Source organism: Neovison vison, chromosome 3, assembly GCF_020171115.1.
Source record: "Neovison vison isolate M4711 chromosome 3, ASM_NN_V1, whole genome shotgun sequence".
NCBI lineage: Eukaryota > Metazoa > Chordata > Mammalia > Carnivora > Mustelidae > Neogale > Neogale vison.
In genome coordinates, this window is record NC_058093.1 from 196,660,651 (window position 1) to 196,684,161 (window position 23,511).

Here is a 23,511-nt window from a genome sequence, read left to right on the forward strand (position 1 = left end):
GGAATTTAGAAGCTAGAGGTGAGCTCGCGCATTGAAAAGCACTTCCCGATGGTGTGCCCAGACGGAGCTGCTTGATTCCTAGGTAGCTAGTCTGTCACCTGGGACAGTGGGAGTGAGCAACACCCTGGGGACAGAACAAAATCTCCTCCTTTTCATTTTGTCCTCTTCTCCATAATCATGGTAGAGATTAAAAGGGGAAAAAAAAAAAAGGCACCAGCTTTCCAATGGCTTTCCTGGGCCTGGCCAGAGTCCAGGCTTCTGAGAATTTCAATTTAATCTGTTGTGGGGACAAAGGATCGTTATAAACTAATTAGCACTTCATTGCTGCTTCTGGTGTCTTAATATGTTCAGTGCTTCACTAATGGGAAGAAATGTAACAATGCTAAACAAGTAAACAAACACAATTCCCTGCTGGCCTACCAGGGGAAGTCATAGGGCGAAACTAAGACCCTGCACCCTCTCACGTTCCCACGATTTTCATCCGTGTGCTCCTGGGCCAGATACCATCCCTGCAGCACATCGCCCTTCTCCGGGGCACACCCCTCCCTCCCTGGCATCTTCTCCTAAAGTTCAGTCCACACATACTCGGCCTTTGCCCTGTCTTTGCTGGCATGCCCCCCCTTCCCTTGTCTGGCACCTGTTTTAAAACCCCCCTTTACTTTTGATGCTCAACCTCACACCCACCTCTAGTCCTGCTGCTGTGCTCAGATAGGAGCAGAAAGACCCAATTTAAATACTACCTTTCCTGCCTGCTTGTGGCATGACCTCAGGCTAGTCCCTTAACTCCTGGGTCTTAGTTTCTCCATCTGTTAAATGGGAATACCATCACCATTTTGAGAGTAAAGGTTACCACCGCTGCTGTTCTCCCTGCCCCCGTGCCTCCTCCCCTGGGGAGCATTTGTGAACACTTAACCACGTGTCACAGTACTTGCTGCCTCTCCTGACTGAGCTCATTTCCCGGAAGTACTGTCTGTATGTCTCAGCACACAGTAGGTTTTCTATAAATGTGCTTCCCTTTGTGCCCTAATGACCCCCTTTTTTGTTGCAAGCATTAGAGACCCAGCTTAAGCACAAAGGGGAATTCATGAAACGGTCTTGGGCATCTTTCGGTCCGTCCTGCGGGGAGAGCCGGAACGGTGTGCGCTCAGCATTCGCTCTCTGCCCGGCTCTGCTGTGGGCTTTGTTCTCGTACACCTGGATTTTGTCACCCAGCGCGAACACGGCCGCTGACAGTCCTCAGATCCCACAAGCTGTTGCTCGTACCACACAGACAGTGGGTCTCTTTCCCTGGCTCCAGTTGGACCACCCCAGTCCTGTCCCTCTGGCTGTCCCATGTCTGTTGGCAGTGGCCAGGAAGCAGGAGGTGCAGGACAGTCCTGACCACCAGGAAGCTGTTCCCAGGCACTCCTCGTAGTGACAGGCTCCTCTGCGTCACTTCTGGTCTTCACCTGGCCCTGTTCCCAAGCCACATGGCTAAAAGTGGCCTCCCACAGATCCTGGGCAATGCCCAGATGTCACAGATGGGGAGGCCCTCTCAGCTAAACACCTGCCTCCATGACAAATATAAGGGCGGAGAGAGAGCTGGGAGTGGGGGGGGCTGGTCCCTGCTTCAGAGGGGGCCTCGGACCCACCTGGAGAACACACAGCCCCCCCCCCCAGACACCAACGCTGCCTGCTTATGCAGGGCCTGGTAAGAGGCTATTTGAAGAAAGACGTCGGTGTATACTGACACCCCATTCAACAGAGAAGAATAACCCTAACTCCCTCGTACCGAGCCTTCTCTGGGCCGGGCCCTGTGCCGCCTGTCTTCTGTGCGCTGCTGATTTCATCTCACAGCCATCCTGGGAGGCAGGAACGACTGGTCTCCCCACACGGCATCCCCATGTGTCCAGAAACCAGCTCCCCGGTGTTAAAGGACTCTCCCAGGCACTGGAGTCAGTGGAGAGGCTGGGACTCACACCTGGGCTTTCGGATTCAACAGCACACCTTAACAGACGCTCCTCGCAGGAGAACGGAGGGCTTCGTGTCCGTCCAGCCCTTTATGGGGCTTCAGTCCATTTCCACAACCACCCCGTGAGGCAGGCCTGTAATCATTCCCATTCTACAGATGAGGAAACAGGAGCTCAGGGAGGCTGTCACTCGCCCGTGATCGTCCAGATCACGTCCCTTCGACTCCAGATTCTGGATACTTAAACCACTTCGCCGCTGTGGTCTACACTGACGTGTGTTTTAATAACCCCACAAAGAGGCTAATGGCCTGATTAGCAGAAATCCAGTTAGTGGATTCTTACGATGACTTCGTATTACGTGTATTTTGTATGGGGCAAAGTCAGTCTCATACAAAAAGTAGGTTTTCTTACCATTTACAGTGCCTATTTTTAGAAAGCCTGACCCCAAGTTAGAGAGCAGAGGGTTATTTTTATCTGACTGGCGTGGGTCCCTGGTGGCCTCCCAAGTTTTTATGGAAGCAATTAGTGTTGGCAGCGTACCTGCACTTATCCCGGTTTTTGGCTCCGGCCATATGCAGAGCTCATGTTACGAGCGCAGCTGCTCTGCTGGGGAGGACTGTGGGTTCAGCACACAGGGGCCCTCCCTCCCTCCCTCCCTCCCTCCCTCGGGAGAGCCATGCTCCCCAAACACTGCAGAGAAATTGCCAGGTGCCTGCCCTGTCACCAGCGAGAGAGCATCACTGTCATTAAGGCGGGTGCCCTGTACCATCAGATTCTGCATGGCGATGGGATTTGTCGTTTTCAGCCTCATTTTCGAGGGAACCTTCCTAACAGATTTCTAGAGCACCTAATTGTCCGGGCCCTGTAATGCCCTGTGAGGCCCGCGGTGCCAGGCGACACTGGCTGACCTGTGCTCGCGCCTTCTAACATCCGTGTTTCTGTTACTGTTCTAGGGCGCTGGACGCGGCTGTTTCTCTTGGGGGCGAAGACTTGACCCCGTTCTATGGTCTGGTGGCTGGTGGCAGGGAAGGAAAATTCTACAGGGTAATTGTCCTCAGAGTAAACACTTGCTGGTAACATCTAGTTATGTTTGTAAAACAAATGTGCCTGGGGTGAACCTTCTCGCTTTTTTCCCAATCTCTTTCCCCCACTGAGCTCGAAATGTACTTTTCTAGAAAATGCCCTTGGAGTCCTAATGGATGCTTCAGACTGAAGCCAAAATGTGTGTTGTGTTTCCATTTTATTTCCACGTAGGAGCTGGAAGACTATTTTTACTATTCTCAGCTCCGTAGTCAAGGTATTGATACAATGGAGACCAGAAAGGTGTCGGAACACATTTGCCTGTCAGAGCTTCCTTTTGTCATGAGGGCAATTGGCTTTTACCCGTCGGAAGAGAAGGTAGGTACAAAGAAAACAAGAGCCGCGATGGGACCCGTTATTTATGAAAACAACCTCTGGGAACAACAGTTATAGGTCAAGCTAAAAATTTCACATCATTCTTACATAAACGGATCAGAAAGAAGGTTCTGGGCATACCAGACATGCTCCTTAGAAACAGACTTACCATAAAGATATTCCGGAAAGTCTTACTCCTTACCGGAGTGTGACCCGGGTAAGCGCTCGGGTTTTGGAATTAGACAGACGGGGCCTGCGCTGAGCTCGAGGAGGTGATGGGTGTGAATCATGGGGTGCAGGGTTGAGCACGGAGGGAGAGCTCATTACGGGTGTTGGGGTGATTTTCGGGGCGTACTTGCTGTCCACCCCAGCCTGTGTGAATGGGGTGCCGCTGGGAGGTGGGCGCTCATGCTGGGCCGTGGAGCTCAGAAGAAGCCATCAGTCCTCATGACCCTCACAAAACACATTCCAGCTGCGCGGGGCTCCCAGGGACCAGAAGCACCGCAGGGAAAATGGTCGTCCTAGTGACCGCGTGTGACTCACAGTGCACTTGACTGGGTTTTCCTTCAGACGCGAAAGGTTACCACATTTTCATCATGGGAAGTTTGGGAAAGGTACACAAGTGGAATGAAGAACATAATTACTTATAATCCCACATACACAGACGTAACAGTTACATAAAATTTTAAAAAACGAATGGGTACCATGTTGAATACATATTTTTATTCTATATTTCCACTTGCTGTTCTAACCATTTTGCATTTATTAGTAATTCTTTGAAAACATGATTTTTAAAAAAGATTATTTATTTATTTGAAAGAAAGCAGAGAAAGAGAGAGAGAGCGAGAGCATGAGTGGGGGGAAGGGCACGGGGAGAAACAGACACCCCACCCAATAGGGAGCCTGAGGCGGGGCTCAGTCCCAGGACCCTGAGATCATGATCTGTGCTGAAGGCAGATGCTTAACTACCTGAGCCACCTAGGTTCTCCTGAAAACATGATTTTTAAAGGACATATCTTTGTTTTTTATTAATACATAATATATTATTTGCTTTAGGGGTACAGGTCTGTGAGTCATCAGGCTTACACACTTCACAGCACTCACCATAGCACATACCCTCCCCAGTGTCCATCATCTGGCCACCCTATCCCTCCCCTTCAACCCCCCAGCAACCCTCATTTTGTTTCCTGAGATTAAGAGTCTCTTATGGTTTGTCTCCGTCCTGATCCCATCTTGTTTCATTTTATCCCTCTCTATCCCCTGCCCCTCAAGTTCCTCATATCAGAGAGATCATATGATAATTGCCTTTCTCTGATTGACTTATTTCACTAAGCGTAATACCCTCTAGTTCCATCCACATCATCACAAATGGCAAGATTTCATTTCTTTTGATGGCTGCATAGTATTCCATTATATATATACATACCACATCTTCTTCATCCATTCATCTGTTGATGGACATCTAGATTCTTTCCATAGTTTGACTCTTAAGGACATTGTTGCTATAAATATTCGGTGAACGTGCCCCTTCGGATCACTACATCTGTATCTTTAGGGTAAATACCCAGTAGTGCGATTGCTGGGTTTTAGGGTAGCTCTATTTTCAACTATTTGAGGAACCTCCATACTGTTTTCCAGAGTGGCTGCACCAGCTTGCATTCCCACCAACAGTGCAGGAGGGTTTCCCTTTCTCCGCATCCTCGCCAGTATCTGTCATTTCCTGACTTGTTAATTTTAGCCATTCTGACTGGTGTGAGGTGGTATCTCACTGTGGTTTTGATTTGTATTTCCCTCATGCCGAGTGATGTTGAGCACTTTTTCATGCGTATGTTGGCCATTTGGATGTCTTGTTTGCCAAAATTTCTGTTCATGTCTTCTGCCCATTTCTTAATTGGATTATTTGTTCTTTGGCTGTTGAGTTTGGTAAGTTCTTTTTTTAAAAATTTTTAACGATTTTAGTTATTTATTTGAGAGAGGGAGAGTGAGAGAGAGCATGAGGTGGGGGGTCAGAGGGAGAAACAGACTCCCCATGGAGCTGGGAGCCCGATGTGGGACTCGATCCCGGGAATCCGGGATCGTGACCTGAGCCTAAGGCAGTCACTTTACCAACTGAGCCACCCAGGTGCCCATGTTTGATAAGTTCTTTATAGATTTTGGATACTAGCCCTTTATCTGATATGTCATTTGCAAATATCATATCCCATCCTGTCGGTTGTCTTTGGTTTTGTTGACTCTTTCCTTTGCTGTGCAAAAGCTTTTGATCTTGATGAAGTCCCAATAGTTCATTTTTGCCCCTGCTGCCCTTGCCTTTGGCGGACATATCTTTTTTTTTTTTTTTTAAGATTTTTTGTTTATTTATTTGACAGAGAGAGAGATCACAAGTAGGCAGAGAGAGAGGAGGAAGCAGACTCCCTGCTGAGCAGAGAGCCCGATGTGGGACTCGATCCCAAGACCCCGAGATCATGACCTGAGCCGAAGGCAGCGGCTTAAACCACTGAGCCACCCAGGCGCCCTTGGCAGACATATCTTAATTTTATAACTTTTTCTGATTTAGAAAATAGAACTATAAAAAAGAAATAGAAATTCCTCAGAGATGATCACTGTTCACATTTTGGTGGACTTCCTTCTGTTTGTTGGTTTTTTTTAAAGATTTTATTTATTTATTTGACAGAGAGAGATCACAAGTAGGCAGAGAGAGGGAGAGAGAGGAGGAAGCAGGCTCCCTGCCGAGCAGGGAGCCCAATGCAGGACTCGATCCCAGGACCCTGAGATCATGATCTGAGCCAAAGGCAGAGGCTTAACCCACTGAGCCACCCAGGCGCCCCCTTCTGTTGTTTTATATATGGATATAGATACATCTCTATTTTAAAATAAAAAATTGGCATTATATGGTATATACATGTATATGTCCATGTATATCAACAGTTTACAGATATGCATGTGTAGATGTAAGGATTTGTGGGTGTATATAGGTATATATGTGTATATATGGATATATGTATATCAACATTCTTAGTAACTATTTTTTTGTGAGCATGATAGTAAAAATTCCCAGACAGTATACTTTCCCCCCTACCTTTATTGAGATATAATTGACATATAGCCTTATATAGTTGCAAATATATAGTGTAGTGCTTTTTTTTTTTAAAGATTTTATTTTATTTATTTGAGAGAGAGAGACAGTGAGAGAGAGAATGAGCGAGGAGAAGGTCAGAGAGCGAAGCAAACTCCCCATGGAGCTGGGAGCCTGATGTGGGACTCGATCCCGGGACTCCAGTATCACGCCCTGAGCCGGAGGCAGTCGTTCAACCAACTGCGCCACCCAGGCGTCCCTATTAGTGTAGTGCTTTTATATATGTATTATTTATATATGTATTATTGCAAAATGATCACCACAATAAGTTTAGTTAACATATCTATCACCTCACACAGTTACATTTGTGTGTGTGTGTGTGTGTGGCAAGAAACTTTTATCTATTTATTTTTTCTTTTCTCAAATTTTTTTTAAAGATTTTATTTATTTATCAGAGAGAGAGAGGGAGAGAGAGCGAGCACAGGCAGACAGAATGGCAGGCAGAGGCAGAGGGAGAAGCAGGCTCCCTGCTGAGCAAGGAGCCCGATGTGGGACTCGAGGGTGCTGGGATCATGACCTGATCATGACCAGACAGCTGCTTAACCAACTGAGCCACCCAGGTGTCCCTTTCTCAAATTTTTATTTAAATTCTAGTTAGTTCACATTTAATATAATATTAGTTTGAAGAGTAGAATTCAGTGGTTCATCACTTACATACAACACCCAGTGCTCATCACAACTGGTGCCCTCCTTAATGCCCAACCCCCCACCCCCTTCTGTCCCATCCCCCACCCTACTCCCTCCATCAACCCTCAGTTTGTTCTCTGTCATTAAGAGTCTCTTATAGGGGTGCCTGGGTGGCTCAGTGGGTTAAGCCTCTGCCTTCTGCTCGGGTCATGATCCCAGGGTCCTGGGATCGAGTCCCGCATCGGGCTCTCTGCTCAGCAGGGAGCCTGCTTCCTCCTCTCTCTCTGCCTGCCTCTCTGCCTACTTGTGATCTCTCTCTGTCAAATAAATAAATAAATTCTTTAAAAAAAAAAAAGAGTCTCTTATGGTTTGTTTCCCTCTCTCCTTCTTTTTTTCCCATTCCCATGTGTTCATCTGTTTCTTAAATTCTACAGATGAGTGAAATCATATGGTATTTGTCTTTCTCTGACTGACTTATTTCACTGAGCATAGTAACACTGTAGCTCCATTCATGGCACCGCAAGTGGCAAGATTTCATTCTTTTTGATGGCTGAGTAATATTCCACTGTGTGTATATATGCCACATCAGTCAATGGGCATTTGGGATCTTGGTAAGAACTTTTAAAACCTACTTTCTAGCAGCTTTCTTTTTTTCAAAGATTTTATTTGTTTGACTGAGAGAGGGAACACAAGCATGGGGAGTGGGAGAGGGAGAAGAAGGCTTCCGCCGAGTGGAGACCCCAATGCGGGGCTTGATCCCAGGACCCTGGATCATGACCTGAGCCGAAGGCAGACACTTAAGGACTGAGCCACCCGGGTGCCCCTCTAGCAGCTTTCACATAAATATACAATACAGGATTGTTAACTATAGTCATCATGCTGCGTGTAATATTCTCCAGGACTTTTTCATCTTGTCACTGAAAGTTTGTACCCTGGCAACCACTGTCTATTTTGTGTTTCTATGAGTTTGGGGTTTCTTTTTTTAGATTCCACATACATGTCTTTCTCGGTCTGACTTACTTCACTTAGTAAAATGCCCTCGAGTTTTATAGTTTTATTCATGTCCTAAGTGGCAGAATTTCTTTCTTTTTTATGGCTGAATAATATTCCATTATATAGCCAGAAATCACATTTTCTGTGTTTATTCCCACCAACAGTGCACAAGGGTCCATTTCTCCCCACATCCTTGCCAGCACTTACCTTTTGTCTTTGAGGATAGCCGTTCTAACAGGTGGGAGGTGATAGCTCATTACAGCTTTGACTTGTCTTTCCCTGACGATGAGTAATGTCGAGGACATTTTCACGTTTGAATATCTTTTTTTGGAAAAATACTTATTCAGGTCTTTGGCCCAGTTATAAATTGGGGTATTTTGTTTGTTTGTTTGTTTTGCTGCTGGGTTGTGTGAGTTCCCTATGTATTTAGGTAGCAACCCCTTATCAGAGATGTGGTTTGCAAATATTTTCCCGCATGCCGTAGGTCACCTTTTCATTTTGCTAATTTCTATGCCTGCGCGGAAGCTTTTGGGTTTGATGTAGATGACGTGCTTTTGACAGGCTGTGTACTTAACTGAACCAGTCCCCAGCTGACAGACACATCGGTTGTCTGAAGTGTTCAGCTGTCTGAGAATGGCTGCAATGAACATCTCTGGTTCCAGTTTTTGCATACTCCTCGGATTATTTTCCAGTCTCCAAGTCCTAGAAATAGAATTACTGGGTCAGAGAATAGGAACTTCAAGGCTCCACTGCCAAGCAGCTTTCCAAAAATGTCGCTTTTCGCAGCCCACCATCAGGCACACAGAAGGCCTGAAACCCAGCTCCGCTGTGGTGCCCACATTGCTGGCTGGGTGCATTTCAGGGAGGGAAGCTGTGGTCCCCGTTACTTCTCCTGGCGCACCTAGAACCACCTGTTTCCGTGTACTCTGGGTCTGACCAGAAGGTGACTTTTATTCTCCAAATAGCATCGGGAAAAACGAGCTCTGAGGGCCCAGAGACCCATGCAGAGACTTGAATGAGTGCCTTCCACACAGCGGGTTTTCTGAGCTCCTCAAAAGGCCTTTTGACCAATGTACATTTTGTAAAAGTACATGCCCAGAAATGGCAGCAACTATGCCCAGAAATGGCAGCGACTATGGTGAAAGTTTGTGCAACCCACATAAAAGTGTTACAGAGAGCTGCACTTCCAAAGCACGTTCCTTCGAACGGCCAGTTCCCAAACCAGCAAACTGCCTCAGAAGTACGAGGGGCACTTAAGGAAGAACAGATTCCCGGGCCCATCCTGGACCGAGCTGGTCAGACTCTCCAAGCAGGGGGTCTGGGAGTCTGCATTTCCCCCTCCCCGGGCTGGCTGTAAACAGCTGCCTTGGAACACTGGCCCGGTGAGGTGTTTCCCAGGGCCGCTCCTGCTCAACGAAGGATGAGACAAAGCAAAACAGGATTATTAGTCAGGACCCTCCTTTGGTCACAGGTTACCGAAACCTAATGTGGACTAGTTTTTGGTTCGCAGGATTCCAAGTCTAGAGGTAGAGGTAATGCCCAGAATGACCTAGGTTAGGCCCACATGCTGCTGCCGGGAAGCATCGTCCCCCCCCAGGCTTCTCCTTTCTCCGTGTTGCTTTGTAAACGTAGTAGGTCCTTGGGCCCATGTGCAGCAGGCACAACTCCAGAGCCCCGGACATTGCCCCCAGCCTCCTCCCGCTGTCCTTGGGGCAGGCACTCCTCAGGGTAGCCAGGCCTGGATGCTCCCGTGAGTCAGAGGCAGGGTCAGGCACCTTGACCACGAGGACCCTGGGGCGACAGGAGTGGACTTTAGATGGAATTCTGCAGAGGGAAAAAAATGGGTCCATGATTCTGAGGCTTTGGGAAGTTCCTGGACATTGGGAAGTGAGGTGAACACAAGCGGGACGGCACCCCCCAACTGGACTGATTAGAGAAACCTCTTTCTTTTTTCACTTTGGAAATAACTGCTTTTGACTTCTCACCTGGGTTCTGCCCTCCCCCTCTCTGTATTTCATCATCTTTATTGTATCTGTGGTTCGTCTTCTCCGTTTTTTTCCCACGCACTCATCTTAAGTTAAGCCCCATCTTCTTGGGGTGACTGGCTGGCATATCGCTTTCCAGACTGAGGAAGGGGAAACGCGAACGTTGATAGGAAGTGTGGGACCCAGAACCTGGCTGGCCTTGCTGACCCCTTGCAAGTCATGTCAGAGAGAGTCTGAGTTCCTGTGACCGCGTCTGTCAGACGAGGCTGGTGGGAGCTGGCACCTCCAGCGTTATTTCGAGGACTGACAGACGTGGGTCTAAGGACCCCCCACACCCCGTGCCACACAGAGTAGCTACTGATTAGCCCCTTTTCTCACTTTCATATTTCCTGTCAACACGGCACACGGCATGTTCTGTTTAAGAGGTACATGAGACAGCCCCTCTTTTACTTATTTTTAACTTTTTATTTTAGAAAATTCCTAACAGATAAAAGCAGAGAAAATAGTGTAATAAACTGTCGTGTGCCCATCAGTCAGCTTCAACAATTACCAGCCCCTGTTACATCCAGACCCACCAACTTCCTCTGCACCTTTGGCCTGTTCTGAAGCAGGTGCCACGTACTCTTACTTCACAGGGAGGCCTCTGGAACTGGGGTGTCCCTTACTCCGTCATCTAGCCGGGGAGAGGGTCTCTCTTCCACCCCTGTAGGTGTCTCCGGTTCACCGCCACGCATGTCCTGCGGGCGGGCATCGGATATCTCTCTGGTTCAAGGCGTCCGTGTAGGGAGGCAGCACCTCCCGCGTCAGGTGGCCCCAGGGCCGACCCCTTGCCTGGAGCCACTGGGCACCCGCGCGATGGGGTCGCGCCCCTGATGTCTCCAAGTCTCTGTTTCCTCATCTGTGAAGCTGGAGTAGTAGTAGCGCCCACCTCCTGGGATCGGTGACTGAAGAGTGACCGTGCATCTACGTAGCATAGGCCACGGCGCGTTAAACGTTTGGAAAATAACATCGAGTATCATTGTTTTCATCATCGCGTCCTCGTCTCTGGACGGGAGCTTGTGAAAGACCTCAGGACCAGTGCTTCTCTGACTGTGTGGTTCTTGGCTCACAATTTCCTTTCTAAAACCAGTTTCTTATTTCCTTGACTCATCTGGTAAAGGCGCTTTGCATAAGTGACCGAAAGTCATCAACCTGATAGCAGTTTTCTCATTCAGGATTTTTTTTAAGGGATTTTTTTTTTTTCTTTTCCTTTCCCCCTTCCTTCCTCCCTCCCTCCCTTCCTCTCTCTCTTTCCTTCCCTCCTTCTCCTTCCTTCCTTCTTTCCTTCCTTCCTTCTTTCTTGTAAGCTCTACACCCTCAGTGTGAAGCTCAAACTCACAACCCTGAGATCAAGAGTCACATGCTCTACTGGCAGCCAGCCACGCACCCCTCCTTCGGGATCCTTGATTTTCAGCCCTAAGCTCATTTAAATGTGTCCTCGGCAGTCCTGCTTGGCTGGTAAGGGAATTCTTGGTGTTTAGCCTCTGTGACCCTCGCTGCCTACCACATGAGGTGCTACAGACAGATGGAGGGCACAGAGTGACCAGCCTTTTCCTGCTTCCTGTGGAAGCAAGCTCGTGCCGTGAATGAAGGTCCTCAGCCAGCCAGTCACTGGCAAAGCATACTAAGACCTAACACCCTCTCCAGGTCTTGCTGATGAGTAAACCGTCCCCAGAAAAAAAACATTAGTCTGCAGCAAATGTAAAGTGGCATCGAGCCTCAGCTATACACAAAAAGAAGTGGAAATGGCAATTGTATAGTTTCCAATGGCTGTTGGAGACCTCTCTCCTCTCTGTCACAAAGGAGAGTTTCAGTGCCCCCTGGGAGGTCTTCATAAATCCCTTGGCCTCCAGGGTTTTCCTTCCGCCTAAATAAACACACTCACTCTCTGGAGATGTTTTCCAAAGGCCCCTGGCCCAGATGTGGACACATCAGTGTGCAGACCTCACGAGCTGATGAGTCTGTTTCTATCTGAAAACTTTTTGGTCTTTTGTTTTCACATTAGATTTATAGGGACTTCCATAAGAACGTCTTCAGGGCTTTGAAACTTTCAAATTCAGGCTTCGTTGTGGTTAATGAAACATTTCCCATTAAGATGCAGCTGTTCCCCCGCCCCCGAGAAGCCTCAGGAAGGACACAGAGCTAGCAGAATACTTCAGCACTTGGTTCCATAAAAGACACAGTCACAGAGGTTCACACCAGTGCCCCCCCCCATCCAGGCTATACGTTACTTATATTTCTCTTATGTCACTAGACTTGAATCTAGTCAGTGTGGTAAATTGAAACCAAAGTACACAAGAATATAACCCTCCCTGCAAATTCCTAACCCTTCCCATCCTTTGCAGAGCGCTGTACTTGGGCATAATACAGCCAAAGTGTGGTCAGGGAGGGACTACTCTACTTATAGATCTTCATTTTTTATTTTTTTAAAAGATTTTATTTATTTATTTGACAGAGAGAGATCACAAGTAGGCAGAGAGGCAGGCAGAGAGAGAGGAGGAAGCAGGCTCCCTGCTGAGCAGAGAGCCTGATGTGGGACTCGATCCCAGGACCCTGAGATCATGACCTGAGCCGAAGGCAACGGCTTAACCCACTGAGCCACCCAGGCGCCCCTAGATCTTCATTTTTTAAATGAACTGTTTGCACCGGTTGTAATGTGATAGAAGGAACCAAAACTTCGGCGTCACGGTTTTCTACAGGAAAATGTACACACAGGACAAAGTATACACAGGACAAAGTTTCATCTTCTAGCTTCATCATTTTCTTTTCCTGCAGGACTCTGGAGTGCCCTGTTGGGGACTTGCCTGTGCGTCACATGGCAAGTCACATGCTTACTGGTGGCAACGTTTCTGTTTTGCTTGCAGAGCACTCCTTGTTCAATCCTGATAGGTTTTCGCATTGAGTTAACAGTTGGGTCACCACTTAGTTCTATAAATGTGAGCAGAGGGGGATGTGTCTGGCAAGTGTTCACATAAGGGACACTCTGCAAATGTTGGTCAGATGAATGAAGGAGGGAAGGGGTGATGGGCTTTGGTCAGATTTGGCACAAAGACAACAGGGAAGGAGAATCCCTGACATTATTATTTCATTTCAGGGTAATCAGCAGTAGCATTTGATAGATTAGGAACTTAGTGTTTTTAGGAATATTTAGGAATAAACAATCACTTAACTTTAAAAAAAATTTTTTTGGGTAAAGATTTTATTTATATAGTTGACAGAGAAAGAACACAAGCAGGGGGAGTGGCAGAGGGAGAGGGAGAAGCAGGCTCCCCACAGAGCGGAGAGCCCGATGCAGGCAGGGCTCGATCCTGGGTCCCTGAGACCATGATCTGGGCTAAGGGAGAGGCTTTAACCCACTGAGCCACCCAGGTGCCCCATGACCAACGTTTTTTGACTCAAAAAGCATGTACAGGATTTGTGATTAAAGGGAAAAGGGCAAGTCACAAAACCATGTGTAAAGCATGAGCTCATTTCATTAATAATAATTTAGATATTCGTACATGCCTAGCAAAACTCTGCAAGACCACGCCCCAAATGCTTAACAACATTGACTTCTGAGGGGTGGGCTTTGGGAGAATTTTTACTTCCCACTTTGTGCACATAAGCCCGTGTCAGCAGGGGCCTCTGGTACCAGCTGGAACCTGGCTCTGGTCCATGAGAGTCAGGGTTTTGGGGCTCCCCTGGGGGCTCCCATGTGTGTGTGCAGACTCTATCTACCCCACGTCATTCCAGACCTGACACTCAGCTCATTCCTCAGTTTCCACAAAAACACAAAGCCCACTCGTGGAAGACAACTTGCTTGAAAATTTGGGAATCATCAGAAAGAGACACAGACCTGGATTTCCCAGTAATGTATCAGAAACTGCTTTTAGACGTTTCTCCCAGTCCTGCCAGTCACTCTGACAGGGGCTTCCTTGCTGGCCTACATCCCACGCGCGACTCCGTGCTCTGCTCCCCCTCTGTCCTGGTGCACGCCCAGGAACGCCACGTTCTCCTTGTGTTAGCCATGGCAGTTTGGCTTTCTTAGCTTCTGTGTCCAAACCTGCAACGCAAGCCCATCTTGAGGGTCTATAAATGAAAAATTACCCATTTAGTAGTTTCTACCCTCCTTAGAAGACAGTTGTGGTTATATGGGGAAGGGGACTTACAATATACAGTTCTGTAATGTTTTAATTTTTCTTAGCTACAAGCAAGTGGCTTGTGTTGCTTTTGTATCTAGAACAAAACCCAGGAAGATAAACAAATCCTCCCAAAGCCCTTTGTGCTAATCTTGTGGCTAAACCATGGTCCCAGCTGGGATGGAGGGCCCGTGGCCAACCAGCGCAGCTTTCCCCATGCAAGGAGGAGAAATCTGAACCAGCGGTCATGGGCACAGTGTCTGCCCCGATCAAGACCCCATGGGAATTGGGAGATTTGCACGTAGAAAAGAAGCCCTCAACATGTTGGGTTTGCTCTGAAACAGAAATGTCAGGAGTTCCTTCTGTGGCCCAGTGCTCTAGGGAGGACTTCCCGGTCAGCTGAGAGCCCCTATACCAGGGAGCAGTGTGTGCCCCTGCAGAGAGATCAGGGTCAGACAAAATAATTTCTGTTGTTCACACTTTAATGCATTTAAAGAAAGAAATCCCGAAATATCACGCAACCGCTAAAAAAAGAGTGCAGGGGATGGCAATACCATAACACCGGCACCACCAGCAACAGCCAGGCCCTTCTCTCTGGGGCTCTTGCCACACGCCCAGTTTTATGCCAACTCCGCTGGTGTCTAACCCTCCGGCAGGAAGATGCTTTTATGGTCTCCATTTTACAGATGGGGAAGTGGGGCTTCCCAGGTTCTGTTTCTACACGTACTCATTAGTGCGAACAAGGAAAAAAAAAAAAAACCTAAAAATCGCGACATTGAATGCTGGTTATAGCTGAGGGGTGGGGAATTACAGGGCATTTTATTTCGTTTTATATCTCTTTTCTCCTTATATATCTTTGCTTGAATTTTTTTATAACAAGCGTGTACTAATCTTTATTGGTTTTATGATTGCAAAAATGCAATGGTGGAAAACATATTCAAAAAAATATGAGTGTTATTTGCTTTGTTACTTGCCTTTGCCATGACTTCACCTCCCATTATTTTTCTTTATTTTTGACAACTTTTGTGGAGCTCTATCCCATCCCCTACAGTTCATGCATTGGAAATGGCTTTTAGTTCACAGAGTTGTGCAGCCGTCACCGCTGTCTAATCCCAGAGCACGTTATCACCCTAAAAAGAAACCCCACACCCATTAGCGCACATAATACGGTGACCCACCAAATACGGTCCCCACTCCCACCTCCCCGCTTCCGGCACCCACCCGTCTCCTTCCTGCCTCTATGCATTTGCCTGTTCTGGACTTTTCATAGCGATGGCCTCATGCACTATGCGGTCTTTTGTGTCTGGCTTCCCTCACCGGAGAATCACGTTTGCAAGTTTCCTCCGGGTTGTAGCAGGTGTCCACGCTTCCTTCCTCTTTGTAACTGAATAATATTCCGTTCATTCATATGGATGTGTCGCGTTTTTTCATTCATCGAATGATGGACATTTGGGTGGTTTCCACATTTTGACTCTTATGAGTAACGCCGCTATGGATATTTGTGTACAAAATCTGGGTTTTAATTTCTCGTGCCTCCGTACCTGGGGGGTAGAATTGCCGTATCAATAACTCCCATGTTTGAGGAACGGCCAGATTAGTCTCTATTTACTATTTCTTGGCCTGAACCAGTTTCTGGGTGCATGTTTCTGGGTAGCTACAAGGAAGCAGGACTTTGAAGAGCGGTGAGCGCTTGACTGACAAACCCTCGACTGTGGGTCTGGGACAAGCTGGAGGACTTGACATTTAGATTTTAAAGCCGTTTCCTGGAGGGCGAGCCTGGAAGTGTTTGACCTTGGGGCTCTGATGAGGGCCTGGGGGAAGGCCCTCCTAAGGGGCCCCCAGTGGGCAGTGCTCTCGTTTCTGGGCCCCCCTCACCGCAGACGGCAGGGAGAGAGCGAGCATGGAGGCTAAGCACCAAGGGCTGGCCTGACCCTGCCACTGGGTCCCGCGGGTGTGGCCCATCTCACTCCTGGAGAAAGGCAGCCGCCGTCCAAATATAGTTCCTGGAGGAAGCAGGGAGCGGTCGTGAGTCACGGAGCCCAGCATAAATAGCGGAGGTGTCTCCAGATGCAAGTGTGCAGAGGGGCTGCCAGGCCTGGCAGCCTCCTCCCCAGCGCCCTCCTTCCCTGCCCGGGGCCCCAGGAGAGGGTCCCCGGTGACGACACGCATGGGGACAGTGGGCTCCTCGGCATCTGCTGGGGCTGCAGTAGAGGGCACCCTGAGGCGGGGGACGGGGGTCGGGGGGCCTGAGCAGACGGAGAGTCCTCCAGGCCGTGCGAGCCCGAGAAACCAGCACAAGAGAAACAGAGGCGTGCCAGCAGCCAGCAGCCTGCTTGTCCACCGAGGGAGGCCTGCGCTCAAATGTCGCGTGTTCCTCTCTGCCTCACAGGGAGGCTAGAAAATGTGAGTAGAAAACGGTGCTAAGGCCATTGGTGGCTTTCTGCTGCCATGGGAGTGAATGACCGAGGCAGAGTAAAACAAGCCTGAGCAAGGGGACCCAGGCCACCAGGACCGGGTCTCCCTTCCATCACGGGCCACACAGCAGGGCCTGCAGAAGCCCAGGCACCGCGTGGCTAAGCCTGGGAAGTTACAAACCAAGCAGCAAGCTGTTAATACTCTGCCCTGACAGTTCTCCCTCTGACTTGGGCTCCTTCAGATTCTGGGTCTCCTTGCATTTCCCACTTGGACGGGCGACATGAGGAGGGCCAGGCCAGTGACAACTGCCTGTCTTCCCGCCCGGCTCCCTCCTTGGCCAGCCTTCAGCCCCTTGGGCGTGGTCACAGTGCAGGTCCCTCTCGGAGGAAGACTTCAGGAGACCTGCAGGCCCTGGAAGTGGGCTTGGGTTATTTGGGGGTGGGGGGTAGTCCTGGGGTTCCGGGTTCCCAGAGCATGGGCTGTGATGGAGGGAAGGGCATCTAGGTGGGGACCTCCTATGGCCCCAAGACTCCTTTGAGGAGGGGGTTAACCAGAGGGGGACCCTCTTGCCTGGATACCGTGGTGTCCCTGCCTGAGAACCCCTCTCTGTAACAGGGATGGTTTCTTCTCAGGTCTGCGTCTGGAAATGCAGGCCTACCATCATCAGACTCCTCTGACTTTCCAAGAGAAGTCTGAAAGCTAGATTTCTTTTTTTTTTTTTTAAGATTTTATTTATTTGACAGAGATCACAAGTAGACAGAGAGACAGGCAGAGAGAGAGGAGGGAAGCAGGCTCCCTGCTGAGCAGAGAGCCTGATGCGGGACTCGATCCCAGGATCCTGAAATCATGACCTGAGCCAAAGGCAGAGGCTTAACCCACTGAGCCACCCAGGTGCCCCTGAAAGCTAGATTTCTATATGAAATCTCCTAATTCTGGAAGTCCCACACAAACCCTGCCAGTGTGCCACTTCTGACCTGCCGATAGCACCAAGGTTCTCGGTGCCTCATGGGAATCCCGACCCGCCGGCCGGGTGGCAGGAGGGATAATACCCCCCAGAGGGGTCTGTGTCTTCATTCCTGCAACCTGTGAATACATACACTACCTCACATGGCAAGAGAATGTCACAAGTATGATTAAATTAAGGCTCTTGAGATGGGAGATTATCCTGGATAATCTGGCGGACCTGGTGTAATCACAAGGGTCTTTAGAAGAGGGAGCCAAGAGGTCGGGGTCAGAGGAGGAGGCATGAGAAGGGAAGGAGACGCCAGAGCTCGTGATGAGGCTGCTGGCTTTGAAGATGGAAGGGCCAAGGGCCAAGGAACAGTGGCACCTCTAGAAGCTGAAGGGCAACACAAGCAGATTAAGGGCCAAGGAACAGTGGCACCTCTAGAAGCTGAAGGGCAACACAAGCAGATTCTCCACTAGAGCTTCCAGAAAGAACGCAGCCCCACGCACACCTTCATGTTGGCTCTTCAGACCCATGGCAGACTTCTGACCTTGAGAACAAGGAGACCAGCTCGTGTGCTTTAAGCCGCTTCATTTGTCAGTGGTGGTTCCAACAGTGACAGGAGATGTGGGAGGGGCTTGGGGGAGCTGCTCTCACGCAGCCCCCGCTGACGCCCCCTCCTCACACGTGCTCCCGCTCACCTTAGACTGGCTGGATCCTCGCTGGCCAACCTCCCCATCCACCTCCTCCATGAGGCCTTCCCAGGCCCACCTCGCTGAGGGCTTCTGCAGCCGAGCACCTGCGTTTGGCACCGAAGGTCTGAGAGCCACGGAATCCAAACAGATTAAGTCACTCGTGCCGGTGCCGGGCCGCCCTTCTGAGCAGTGAATCTAGGAGGGGAGTCTGGGCTCGGCTGATGAGGAAAGCCCCCCCAGGGGTGCTTCGTGGGCAGCCAGGGCTGAGAACCAAACCGCAGTGAAAGACCTTCCTTTTGGTTCACTCTCCGTGTACGTTGTCTCTTCACAGCGCCCAGACCAGGGCTTGGCACCTAGCAGGTGTTTAATAAATATTTGCCACCTGAGAAGTCCCGGAGTGCAGGGCTGTTCTCGTCATAATTAAGTGGCTTGCTTTCCATTCACCTAGCACGAAACCAAATGCTCAGTTACTGCTACTAAACTGAACTAAAACAACGAGGGCAGCAAGTGGTTATTTTATTTATTTATTTTTAAAGATTTTATTTGTTTATTTGACACAGAGAGAGAGAGAGAGAGAGAGCACAAGATGGGGAGTGGGGAGTAGCAGGCAGAAGAGGGAGAAGCAGGCTCCCCACAGAGCAGGGGGAACCTGATGTGGGACTCGATCCCAGGACCCCAGAATCATGACCTGAGCTGAAGGCAGTCGCTTAACCGACTGAGCCACCCAGGTGCCCGCAAGTGTTTATTTTAAAGAAGACCTTTGTGTATTTTAAGAAAAATTCTCCCTTTCTTACTTCTCTGGGTCCCTACAACGCGCCTCTCTACTGAACACCCCAAGCCAGGTCCCAATTCTTCTGGGGGCTGGTGTCTTCCCTCTGCCCAAGCTCTGTGGTCTAAGAGCAGTTGTTCCCAAAGAGGTGCCCCTCCCGGCCAAGCCAGCAGTGCTGGCCTCACCTGGAGACTTGTTAAGAAAGTCAGACTCTCTGCACCAACCCCCCCACCCCGGCCCGCAACAGCCAGATTCACTGAATCAGAAACTCCAGGGGCGGGACCTGCAGTGTTTTTTAAAATAAGCCCTCCTGGTCCTGTTGACCTCCTGACAAAGCTTGAGCATCCCTGATTTGAAGCTGTGCCTCTCAACCTTGGCTATGCATGCAGATCCCCTGGGAAGCTTTTAAAAAATATGACGGCTTATACTGCTTATACTGCCCCCCCAACCCCGATGAATGAAATCAGGATCTCTGGGAAGGGATCTGTTGAAATCTGCTTGAGTGAACCAAATGAAACACAGTCTTCGCAGAGGAAGGGCCAGAATGCTGATAAAAGGCCTGGCAGAAGCCTGGCAGAAGCCTGGTGCTTGGGGCAGGGTGGCGGGAGCCTCTGCTCCTCCCCAGCCCGGCCTCGCTCTGGGGCTCGGGGAAGGCTCACAGCCTTCCATTCTGTCTCCGGGGCTCCTCTCCCAGCGTGAACTTTGTCTCGACATGCAGCGAAGTCTGTCTTTTCAACTCACGCTTGCAAAGGAGGCTCAGGAAAGAGATGTCAAGGGTGCCCTAACTGCCAGCTCGGTGCTTTTCGAGCAGTGATCCTTGATCAGTCGCATGGGAAAAGAGGGTAAAGAGGTGAATCACCTCCTCGGTTTGTGCTGAGAACGTTCGCGGAGTATGAACGAACACTCTGGGTATGAGTAACTCCCGCTTTAGAGCTCCTTTTTGTTGTTTTTGGGTTAGTCTTCTATTTCGGAATTGAGTTAAATCGTGTATGACGTTTATAATTCATATTTATTGTGTATATTATTTATGTAATTATAAGTTGTACATATACTTTACGTAACTATAAATTATAATTTATATAATAATTACATGGGTCGTAATTAGCAAGGGCATAGACAGTATAATAATCACCAGAATAGTTACCGCCTTTTGAGAGCTTACAATGTATTAGGCATTAATGTTTAGCACCTTAAATACATTCAAATAAATACATTCAAAACTCCGTTACCCCCTTTTTCAAGATGAGGAAACTGAGTCAGTTCAGAAAGAAAGTGGGAAAGTCAGGATTTGAACCTAGGTCTATCATCAACGGTCAAACTTTGAGCCCTAGTCTCTACTGGCTCATAGTTAAATAGTAGCACATGTTTATAATACAATTATAATTAATACAGTAAAAAAATATAAATAATGTTATCCTGGGTAGTGTTTTATGTATACATAAAATTATACATAACTTGCAGTTGTACATAATATAAACTAAATAAGTGCTCCAGTTGAAAATGTTACCACTGGGGCGCCTGGGTGGCTCAGTGTGTTAAAGCCGCTGCCTTTGGCTCAGGTCATGATCTCAGGGTCCTGGGATCGAGTCCCGCATCAGGCTCTCTGCTCAGCGGGGAGCCTGCTTCCCTCTCTCTCTCTCTGCCTGCCTCTCCGTCTACTTGTGATTTCTCTCTGTCAAATAAATAAATAAAATCTTTAAAAAAAAAAAAAGAAAATGTTACTACTTAAAGTTACTTATGTAGTATCATTTAAAGTTTGTTCGTATCTGTAATGAATGACGTTGTGTCTAAAGACCATTCCTAGGGGCGCCTGTGTGGCTCAGTCTTAAGCATCTGCCTTTGGCTCAGGTCATGATCCCAGGGTCCTGGGATCGAGTCCTGCATCAGGCTCCCTGCTCCACGGGAAGCCCGCTTCTCCCTCTCCCACGCCCCCTGCTTGTGTCCCCTCTCTCGCTGTGTCTTTCTCTGTCAAATAAATAAATAAAATCTTGGAAAAAAAAAAAAAAGACCATTCCTAGAATGTTACATTGAAAATAAATGGCTTCTTTGAAAATACTAATCTAGGGGCGCCAGGGTGGCTCAGTGGGTTAAAGCCTCTGTCTTCGGCTCAGGTCATGATCCCAGGGTTCTGGGATCGAGCCCCACATTGGGCTCTCTGCTCAGCAGGGAGCCTGCTTCCTTCTCTCTCTGCCTGCCTCTCTGCCTACTTTGTGATCTCTGTCTCTGTCAAAAAAATAAATAAAATCTTTAAAAAAAAGAAAGAAAGAAAATACTAATCTAAGTACTAATCTAAATACTGATCACTAAGATACAGTGTTTAAGGGGGAAAAAAACCCAGGATACAAAGTTATATACATATGTGATGAGAATTTTGCAAAACATATACATATATATTTTGTATGCGTGGGAGGGGAATGGAAAGAAAGTACCTCAAATCTTTCACAGAAATTACGGTTGGTTGGTTGGACTGCAAAAGACTTTTCTTCTTCTTTTTTTTTTTTTTGGTGTGGAAGATTTTTATTTATTTATTTGACAGAGAAAGAGGTCACAAGTATCAGAGAGGCAGGCAGAGGGGGTGGGGGGAAGCAGGCTCCCTGCCAAACAGAGAGCCTGATTCGGGGCTTAATCCCAGGACTCTGAGATCATGACCTGAGCCAAAAGCAGATGCCTAACCCACTGAGCCATCTAGGCGCCCCATTTCTTCTTGATACTTGGGGCCAGACCAAGGCACTAGGGTGCCCCAGACCAGCTGATATTTGATGTAGGTTCAAACGGGTGTTCTTCCAATCTTTATTTTCTAAAATGTAATGGACAGGGGAAAAGTTGGTTACCTATTGATAAATGTTGTATACAAATATAGATTCATTTCCTGATTTATTCCTAAAGACCAAAACTGAGTTCATGTTCAGGGGGAAAAAAAAATATTTCCCCCTTTTCTGTGACTCTTATTCTCTCTGTAAAATTCCAAGCCCCACAATTTATTAGGAAATATATCAGTTTAAAATGTAAATATTAAAATAAATTACTAATTTTTAGCCCTTTGCCAGACATAACTTGGGTTTCTGAATTTCAGCTGACTGCAGTATGCATGCTACAAAAATAGTGCAGAGAGAGAGGAGGTGGACACTGAGGAGGGGTTTTGTTTGTTTTTATATTTCTCCCTTTCTCTCATTCTGCCAGTTCCCCAAGGAGACCCATTGGAGACCTGCACTAAAGGGCACCACATTTTCCTCCGAATCCATAGACGGGTCAGCACCCTTTCTCATTCTAGAAAACTTGGCAAATGCATAATGAATTTCCAAATCAGGAAGCAGTCCTCATTGAATGAATTGGGAAGTGTTCCCTTTTCTTCTGTGTTTGGGAAAGTTTGTGGAGAATTGGTATTTTTTAAGTATTGGGTAGAATTCACCAGTGAAGTCATCTCGTCTTTGGCTTTCCTTCGTGGAATTATTTTTAAGGATTTTTGTTGTTGTTGTTTTAAGCAACAACATGTTGGGTGTAGGTATCCCCTACACCCAACATGGGGCCCAACTCACAACCCCAAGATCAAGTCACATGCTCTTCTGACTGAGCCAGCCAGGCACCCCTCTTTGTGGAAGTTTTAAAATTACCAATTCAATCTTTTCACTTGTTATAGGTCTATTCAGATTTTCTATTTCTTCTTGAGTCAGTTTTGGTTGTTTTTTCTTTCTAGGAATGTGTTCATTTCGTCTAAGTTATCCTGTTGACAGGCTGTTGCTCATACTTTATTTGGTGCAAAAAAGGTGGTTTTATTAAAGCACAAAGACAAGATCTGTGGGCAGAAAGAGCTACCCTCTTTTTATTTCTGAAAAGTTGGTACTGGTATCCCCTCTTTCAGTCCCAATTTTAGTATTTTGAGTCTTTTCTCTTTTTCTTTTTTTTTCCTTGGTTATTCTACCTAAAGATCTATCAATTTTGTTGAACTTTCAATGAATGATGGCTTCTTAGGTGTTCATCTTTTAATCAGATCCCATAAGTTCCATGTAATCTTTTGTATATATAAAATATTGCACATTGAAAATGGAAAAGAGAGGAAAGAAAACAAGAATCATGGTGCAGTTAATTGAAATTTACTAGGGCCCTTGGTCCTATATTTGAGTTTCACATGGAATTATTTGCTTGTTCTTTTAATTTCCAAGTTTGTGAGGATTCTGCCTTCTAAATGAAATTAAGCTCTATTTGCCAAAGCAAGGAAGTAGTTGAAACACTATGAGATGGGTAGGTAAGTAACAGTGCTGATAGGATTGAAAAACTGGCCAGCTGTCTTAGGGCTGTTAACAAGGCATCACACTCTGGTGGCTTCCAACAACAGACATGTATCCTCTTATAGGATAAATCCACTTGTTAGCAGGGGCGGGCTCTGAAATCCTCCCTTTCTTCCTCACCTCCTGCAGCCTCTGCTGGCCACCAGCAGCCCTGGGCTTGA

General features: G+C 47.7%; 1 protein-coding gene across 1 annotated transcript in view; it reads left to right on the top strand.

Annotated features, from left to right (window-relative positions):
* CFAP251 (cilia and flagella associated protein 251) overlaps window positions 1-23,511 on the top strand; it is a 63,150-nt gene that overhangs the window by 35,310 nt on the left and 4,329 nt on the right. The window contains exons 17-18 of the mRNA XM_044243422.1: window positions 2,903-2,993; window positions 3,204-3,347. Of these exons, the coding sequence (XP_044099357.1) occupies window positions 2,903-2,993; window positions 3,204-3,347 (235 nt within the window). The remainder of the gene's footprint in view (window positions 1-2,902; window positions 2,994-3,203; window positions 3,348-23,511) is intronic.